We start from the raw sequence: 8,867 nt of genomic DNA, 5'->3' as shown, positions 1-8,867 counted from the left end.
GATTGTGATAGATTGGTAATTTTGTAAGAAAAAATAAAAGAATGAAGAGGTATTTATAGTTGAAAATAGGGAAAAAGTGTAATTATAAAAAGTTTGGGATTAAAACAAAGTTGGGAGGTTAAATGACTATTTTATAAATAGCCAACGGCTATTTTTGACAGCCCAACAGCTATATTTTAAATAGCCGTTGGGACCGTTTGGCCCGCTAAGGGATCGGTCGGGTCCCGGTATCTGGCGGGCTAAATGGTCCCGGGCCTGACGCGTCCAAATCATAGGACCAGTCCACAAGACCTGCCCAAACCCACTAAAATCGGGCCAAACGGTCCTGGCCCGCGGTCCCGGGCCTGGACCGGTCCACGCCACCCTTAACTTTACGTAACAAAAGGACTTGATTATGACCGCACTGGAAAAAAGAAAGAAAAAGAAAGGGCTGACTGGTTCAAAATAAGAAATTAATTAAATGATATTTAAAAGGATAAAAAGGTAGTATAAATAAGCATAAAAATTGCTGACAACTAAAACCGTGTGGAAACTTAAAAGCAAACCACATTCCACTATATATAACTCTACAAATTTTCTCCTTTTACACGGCAAAATCCTTGTCCCATTTCCTGGTGACAACCCTATAAATATATAACAAAAGGAAAAAGAAAAAGTAAACAAGAAAAAGAGAAAGAAGTAGAATTAGAAGACAACAATGGTGGAAATTTCACCAGGTTTTCGATTCTACCCAACTGAAGAAGAGTTAATATCTTTCTATTTGCACAACAAGTTAGAAGGAAAGAGGCCAGAGCTTGATAGAGTAATCCCAGTTGTTACCATTTATAATCTTGACCCTTGGCATCTACCAAGTACACATCTCATCATCTTCTTCTTTTCTTCTTCTTCTTATTTTTTCCTTTCAAAACTTTTTTATGAAACAGACATATGAAATATGCGTGGATCATACCTTACATTCCATTTTCGATCCCTACGTTAATAGTAGTGGGACTTATTCTTTTCCAATAGCAACAAAAAGTTTTCACTGTATGTGGACTTTCTAGATCGTGTTTTATTGTTAAGCATAGTATAACATGTTATAGTAGGTTTATCATTTTCATCATACCAAGTATTGCTTGTAATTAACTCATAAGTGATTTGATTGTGTTAATATTCTTCATACTAGTCGTATGTAGACTTAAACTCCAGAATTTATGAATTTAAGTTATATATTGTATAACCATTGATGGTAATATAACCTGTCATAGCAGGCCACTTACCCTTTATTATAGATTAAATAGATTGTTCGTAATTTTATCGTGACCTGATTATACAATTAATTATTATATTGTCAATGCATATAACTTAAATTCTTATTTTATATGTAGACTTGCCCGGGGAGTTATGCATGGGAGATACAGAGCAATGGTTTTTCTTTGTGCCGAGGCAAGAAAGAGAAGCTAGAGGAGGAAGACCTTGTAGGACTACTACTTCTGGTTATTGGAAAGCTACTGGTTCTCCTACTTACGTTTACTCTTCAGAGAGTAAAGTGATTGGGGTGAAGAAAAGTATGGTATTTTACAAAGGGAAAGCTCCAACTGGGAGAAAAACTAAGTGGAAGATGAATGAGTACAGAGCTATTGAACAAGAAACTTCCACCTCTTCAACCTTTTCTATTCCTAAGGTAATCCAATTAATATTTCAAAATTAACATATACTATACGGAGTAATTATTTATTCTCCTTTCCTTCTTTTTTTTGTCTTTTATTTTTCCAGATCCTTTATGGGTTGGAAGGGTTCATATTTTTTCTTTTAGCATGTTCTTGTGGCGTCCCCCACCCCCCCCCCAAAAAAGAACTCTATAGATTCAACTATTAAGTTTTTTAGCATTTAACCCATTATATTTTTAAAGTTATGGGTTCATATCTACTATTTTTATAATTTTAACGAATTTTTATATTTAAACTTTTATCTTATATCACAGCAAGTTATGAGTTCAATTAAACCCGTTATTATCATTTTACATACACCCGCGTACGATGAACTTAAAGTAAAAAGGGAAAAAGTAATACCGTTAGCAAAGCCTCCGTACAACGAGTGTACTATTCTTCTCAATCTAATAGTAGTAAATAGTATAGATCAATCGATTGAGAAGAGAGACTTACGGCTACGGTAAAGTTGTCTCCGCATAATAGATTACAGGTTCGAGTCGTGGAAGTAGTCATTAATGCTTGCATTAGGATAAACTGTCTATATCAGTACAACTTTTGAGGCGCGTCACTCCCCCGAACCCTTCCTTTAATATAGATGGATCCGTGATTTCTTCTTAACATTTGTCTGTTTGATGTCTTATTATCATTCTTGTTTTTGTCTAATTGGACATATGCAATACATTTGATTGCAGTTAAGGCATGAAATGAGTTTATGTCGAGTTTATGTCATATCAGGAAGCTTTCGAGCATTTGATAGACGACCAGTGGAAGCAGTGACAAGGGAAAGAGCAGCAGTTAAAAATCAAGAAGCAGGTGGTAGAGATAATATTATTTCTGTCAAAAATGAGAGGAAGATCGAGACGATAAGTTACCCCGAAAGCTCGGCAATGGAAGAAGAATATCTTAATCTTCATAATCAAGTCCCCATTAATGAAGCAAGAATCAACTCCCACAACATGGTTAAAAGTGATGTTCAGCCTCTCATGAGTGGTTGGGAACAAATTAATTGGATGTAACTTGTAAATTAATAATCCTTTATTTCTTCGTCATCTTAGAAGGATTAGGATTGAAATTAGAAAAGGAAAATGAAATATAGGATGACTTCATTAATGTGAAATCAAACACGTGACTGTACTATGTTGTTTTAATAGAGATTTTTTTTCAATCTATTGTCCTTCCCTAGCTATACTGTTTTATTGACACTACTTTTGACATATATAAACATGTAATATTTGTTCGGAAATTGTGACAACACTATACTCTCGATTCGTCCTGCTCCACTTTTGAATCTAATTTTCTTTTATAATTGAAACTTTTAGAAAGACGCCTCTATTTTTACTTTATATAAACTCGCTTGAAATATTAAATATTCATATTCAAAAATAAACTCTCGGTAATTAAAGAGAAAATGGAGTTCATGAAAATGTTCTTAAGTATTAGTAAAATAAATACTTTTGTGGCACGCACACGCAAATTGGTTTTTGGCTGAAACTCGCGAGCTTTTTTTTTTTTTTTGCTTTTAATATATATATATATATATATATATATATATATATATATACACACACCAGATCTCCCAAATTGATTTTTGGCTGAAATTCTTTTTTCTTTAGTTATATTTGTTATTTTTCTCACAGCTATGACTAATATTTTGATAAATCTAATTGCAACTTTCTTGGAAAGCGACTATAGACAAAGGATAATTATTCTTAGCTGACTATACTATTACTAAAAAGGGCAGTCCGTGCACTAAGTCCGGTGTTCGGAGAAGAGTCGGACCATAAGGAGCTATTGTACGCAGCCTTATCTTATATTTCTGCAAGAGGCTGTTTCCACAGAACTTGAACTCGTGACCTCCTGATCACATGACAACAGTTTTACCGTGAAGATTCAGGTCACTATACTCTACATTTGAAACTTGCACATATATAGTCTCTTTCTCTCACACACAAAGAGTAAACTATTTTATTTACCAAAACTGTGAAATATTTACAGCTCTAAAAAACAAAAGAAAGAAAAAGACAACACTAGACTTGGCAAACAAGCCCCAGTTCAACGTCAACTAAGACTTCTAATACCTTACACCTTAGTAACCTATATTGGATGACTAAAACTAGCAGTCTAGACAAGATATAAGTTCAACCGTTGAACGTAAGCTGCTAAATTAGGAATTAGACCTGCTCTTAAATAAATCTCTCTAAGACGATTAATCCTTATTCTGAAAGATCATCCTTATATATATATATATATATATATATATATATGTGTGTGTGTGTGTGCGTGAGCGTGAGAGAGAGAGAGAGAGAGAGAGAGAGAGAGAGAGAGAGAGAGAGAGAGAGAGAAAAGAAACTAGCTAACGGATAATTTTTGTCCACCACTGCGACAAATTAAAATGAGGTATATCTATGATTGAGGCAGCACCTAAAATGAAATAAAAAAGTTCCTTAGCTAAAACCTTCAAGAAATTAAAATATTAATGAATAACTTAAAGAAAGAGAAACTTGTTAAAACCGAAAAACAATTAACCTCAAACTTCGGCAAACAAGAATATCTACATGTATGTATATATACAATTAACCTCAAACTTCGGCAAACAAGAATATCTACATTACACAATTGTTGTATGTATGTGTATGTATGTATGTGTATGTATATAAAAGTTTAAGTTTCACGAACTAATAATGTATAATTCTTTTACACAATTATATTAATATTAAAGTTGACTCGCAACAATACACGAAATATTTATAATGAACCTGATTTGATAACCTCAAAAATAAAATAAATATTTTTTATAACAGTTTAAATAATGTAATACATTGTTTACCCGAAAAACGGATAGAGTTGAATTTGTACGTAGTTCTAAGGATATGTGGTGCAACTTAATTCAAATCGTAAGGATAAATAGAAATATCAAGTATGGATTACAAAGAATGCAAAATAGATAAGGTTGCAAAGAAGATAAATTTTAGGACTAAACAAGTGAAATCAATTTTAGGAGCTTGGAAGAACAACTCTTCACTATAGGAGAATATGGTACTCGAATTACAATGTAAGCAAAAAAACTTGCCCCCTACAGAAATGATAACCATCCCCTTTATAGTAGAGGGGTCTTACTTTAGATATAATTAAAAATACATAGTGGGAGACCCATAATAAATCAGTTTTTCCACAATTCCTCCCAAGATTCTCTCCTCTAGTGGGATTGCAACGGCTCTTGTCTATGAGCTCGATATTGACTCGAGTTTTCGGTCTTGACTCGAGCTCTCGATCTTGGCTTGAGCTCGATTCTGACTCGGACCCTTGAATTGATTCGGGATCAATGTTGGTCGGTCTCTGGATCACAAGCTCGATAACTTCACTTTGTATCATAGTTCGATTTGGATTCGGGCTCGATAATGATATCAAGCTCGACATTGATCGGCCCCTCGGACTCGAAGCTTGTTTGTGCTATCTTCGGAACCCGTCTCGAAGTCTCGCTTCGATCGATTATGTTTCGAACTCGACCAATCGTACGGATGTTGAAATCTATTTCGACCGTATATATATATATATATATATATATATATATATATATATATATATATATATATATATATATATATGCATTAACATTCTAGCCCAGGGTTTTCTTGTCTTCATATTCCAATACTAAATGTGCGCCACATCAGGCGGTAATTTACTTAAAACAATTAGAGTTCGTAAATTCTCTGCTGTTTCTATAGAATTTATAGTCCAATTAATCATTTACAGTTACTTCACTTGAGTTATCTAATTTTGATTTCCTACCTATCGTTTTCCATTCACACAGAGGTGGACTTATCTATGTATTTGCATGTCGATTATTTTCCACAAACAAATTGGAAGTATTAGTTTTGCGCATTATGTGGTCCTTCTTATGAGACAATTACATGAAATAGTTCGTCACTGCCAAGACTTGTTTATTTAAGCAAATTGATAGCCTAAATAGCCTGTAACTAAATTGGTTAAACTAAAAATAACATGCAAATATATAATATATATATAATCATGTATAATTAATATATAATTTATATATGCCGACTAAAAATATAAACTATAAATTCAGCCGGTTATTTGCGTAAAGACTGTATCAACTGATTTCTGAAATAGTGAAATGCTATATTGTTGTTGAATACTACGTCTTTGTCGATATCGATATGATATATTTGAGAAATTTGTTTTCTTCTTTAGTCTTTTGGCTTGACTTTGTCTTTGAAGTCTTTTTCTTTAGTCTTTTGGTTGTAGTTTGTTTGAAGTCTTTTATTAGTCTTCGGTTAAACTCTGTCAGCGATCGAGTTTCGATGAATGCTGACTGAGTACAATAACTACAATTAAGCAAATAACTCATCAACAACTACTGTGGATCCCAATAGTACCAGCATATAGCCTAAATGTGATTTCTAGCATAAATTACAGCTCAAGTGCTTTAACACATAGAGTACAGTAAAAATGTTTAGATAAGATAGCTACACAGTTTCGCGGTATCGACTAAATCACATCTCACACGGTGCACGCCCACACGCACGTTACCTAGCATGCGCGTCACCTCAATATCAATCATATAAAACGTAATTCGGGGTTTCATACCCTTAGCACCAAGTTTAGAAGTGTTACTTACCTCGAACAAGCCAAAACCAATACCGAGTAACCTAAGCGATGCTCTAAAAATGCCATCCCATGCGTACCGAACTCCGAGCGACTTAAAACTAGCCAAAAGCAACTCAAATACATCAAATAATGCCTAAGGAAACAATTCCAAATGAAAAAGGTCGAATCGTTGATCAAAGGCCCAAAACCAACTCAAAAGTCCAACCCGGGCCCGCACCTCGGGACTTGACAAAACTTACCAAATCCGACAACCCAGTCAATTACTGTCACGCCCCAAATTCGGGGAGCGCGACCGATGCTCAACCGAGTAAACCCGACTGAGCAAGCCTGTTAGATTTCTTTTTACCCAAATTCACCCCTAAATAAAGAGGAGATGTACTCCGTTAATCAAATACTAAAAATATTTCATTAACCGTTTTCATTTCATTCCCATTAACAGCATCATTCAATATTTCCAAAATAGTATGAAGGGCAGCTGTGATCAGGCCCTGATGGTAGTGCTCTGGCTGAAGACTAAGCAACTGGCTGTGTGGGTTCGGATGACACTCTCATATGTAATGCCTTTCCACCATTACCCCCACTGTAGGAGCCACTAAGATTGCCCGCGGATCGGGTATTTTTGTTATTATCTAGCTCTCTCTTTATTTTTAACTTTCGATCCTCCGTAGCTTAAGCAAATGACACCATTTTTTCATAATACATATCAGAATTCAAGGCAGCCGTAGCGTCTCATTAATTACCAAGGGACTAAGTCCTTGCACAAACCGTCTCACTCTAGCATCCATAGTGGGCAATATATAAATAGCATATTTGGATAGGTGCGCGAATTTTATATGGTACTCCCATACACTCAGGCTACCTTGCCTCAAGCTCTCAAACTTAGTAACACAATAGTCTTGGTAGGCAAGAGGTGGTCAATGAAAGCATCAGTAAACTCACTCCACCTTGCCGGAGGACTTCCCTCCTCATGGGACTTCTCCCATAGCTCAAACCAAGAATATGCCACCTCTTTCAGACGGTAGGAGGCCAACTCCACTCCCTCCGTCTCTGTAGCATGCATAACCCAGAGTGTTTTGTGCATCTCATCAATGAAGTCCTGGGGGGTCCTCCTCAGGATTAGTACCCGTAAATACTGGAGGATCTAATTGAAGAAACTTGTTCACTCTGGAACTAGTAGATTCCCCTGGCTGACTAGAAGGAGTAGGCTCAATACTCGATCTTTGGGCCTAAGAAGCCATTATCTGTGCCAACATATGTATGGCTCCTCTAACATCAACATCAGAAATACCAGAATCGGAAGCTGGAGCTGGAGGTGGAACTGGAATATCAGTTGGATGGACCGTTGCACCCTCAGTAGGTGTAGGGATAGGTGCAGTCTGATCGATTGTGGTAGAATCAGAGAGTGTAGTAACTGGAGGAATATTCTCACTCATTGGGTGCTCACCTGCATCATTAAATATAGAATTAGTTGCCACTCCTAGGGTAACATTGGCCCTTTGGCCAGTTCTTGCATTCTTCTTAGGTGCCATATAGTGAAAGTTAGAGTAAAGCACGAGTTAACGGAGGAACAATCTTACAATTAGCTTTATCGTACGATCAAGGATATGAAAGAAGGGTATTATTCCTAAATGCCCAAGTAGCATCCTAGTTATAGATGTGGTCAACAACACACCGATAATAAGGACTCTATTAGACACAGCTCCGAGACATTCTAGGACACTTTAAAACCTTAGGCTCTGATACCAAGTTTGTCACGCCCCAAACTCGGGGAGCGCGACCGGCGCTCAACTGAGTAAACCCGACTGAACAAGCCTGTTAAATTTTATTCTACCCAAATTCATCCCTGAATAAATAGGACATGTACTTCGTTAATTAAATACTGAAAAGATTTCATTAATCTCTTCCATTTCATTCCCATTAACAACTTCATTCAAAATTTTTAAAATAGTACGAGTTTATAGATTTAATAAAAAATATGTTGCCAAATACCAATAGTTCTAATCCAATTCCCAATATCAAATACCACCCACAACCTGTCTACAGAGCCTATAAGTACAACTGAAGAGTAATATGAAAATACCGACAGCAAGGCCCCGACTATACCTCAACCATAAAGTATATGAGAAACAAAAGATACATGACCCCGAAATGAAGTGGGGCTCACCAAATCAGCTGAAAAGAGTGTACTGTTATCATTGATCAATGCCACCTGCTGTAGAATCACCTGAATCCATTAAAGATGTAGCGCCCCCGATAAAAGGGACGTTAATACTACCGAATAACACTAGTATGCATAGCTAGAAATCCTCTTTCAAAATAGAATGCACATATGATCTATATGTGGAACGCATAATATAATGTAATTGAAGCAACATGTACAAACAAGGACAACGAAAATGGCACCTATTGTCTGCATTAATAATGTGTCTCATTAAACCGTCCTTAGTGTTCACATATCATATTATACATTTATGCGTTTCATAGACCGTCCATAATGTTTATTCATACCGTACACCTATACTTCTCATACACAATGCATATATGTGT

General features: G+C 35.9%; 1 protein-coding gene across 1 annotated transcript; it reads left to right on the top strand.

Annotated features, from left to right (window-relative positions):
- Positions 1-601: 601 nt before the first annotated feature.
- LOC104093575 (NAC domain-containing protein 90) lies at positions 602-2,860 on the top strand. The gene is made up of 3 exons (XM_009599340.4): positions 602-851; positions 1,368-1,663; positions 2,384-2,860. The coding sequence occupies exons 1-3, from the start codon at positions 698-700 to the stop codon at positions 2,705-2,707; spliced, it is 774 nt and encodes a 257-aa protein (XP_009597635.1). The 5' UTR covers positions 602-697; the 3' UTR covers positions 2,708-2,860.
- The last annotated feature ends 6,007 nt before the right edge of the window (positions 2,861-8,867 follow it).

This window comes from Nicotiana tomentosiformis, chromosome 11 (genome assembly GCF_000390325.3).
Source record: "Nicotiana tomentosiformis chromosome 11, ASM39032v3, whole genome shotgun sequence".
In the NCBI taxonomy this organism is placed as follows: domain Eukaryota; kingdom Viridiplantae; phylum Streptophyta; class Magnoliopsida; order Solanales; family Solanaceae; genus Nicotiana; species Nicotiana tomentosiformis.
This window is presented reverse-complemented; position numbering and strand designations above follow the sequence as displayed.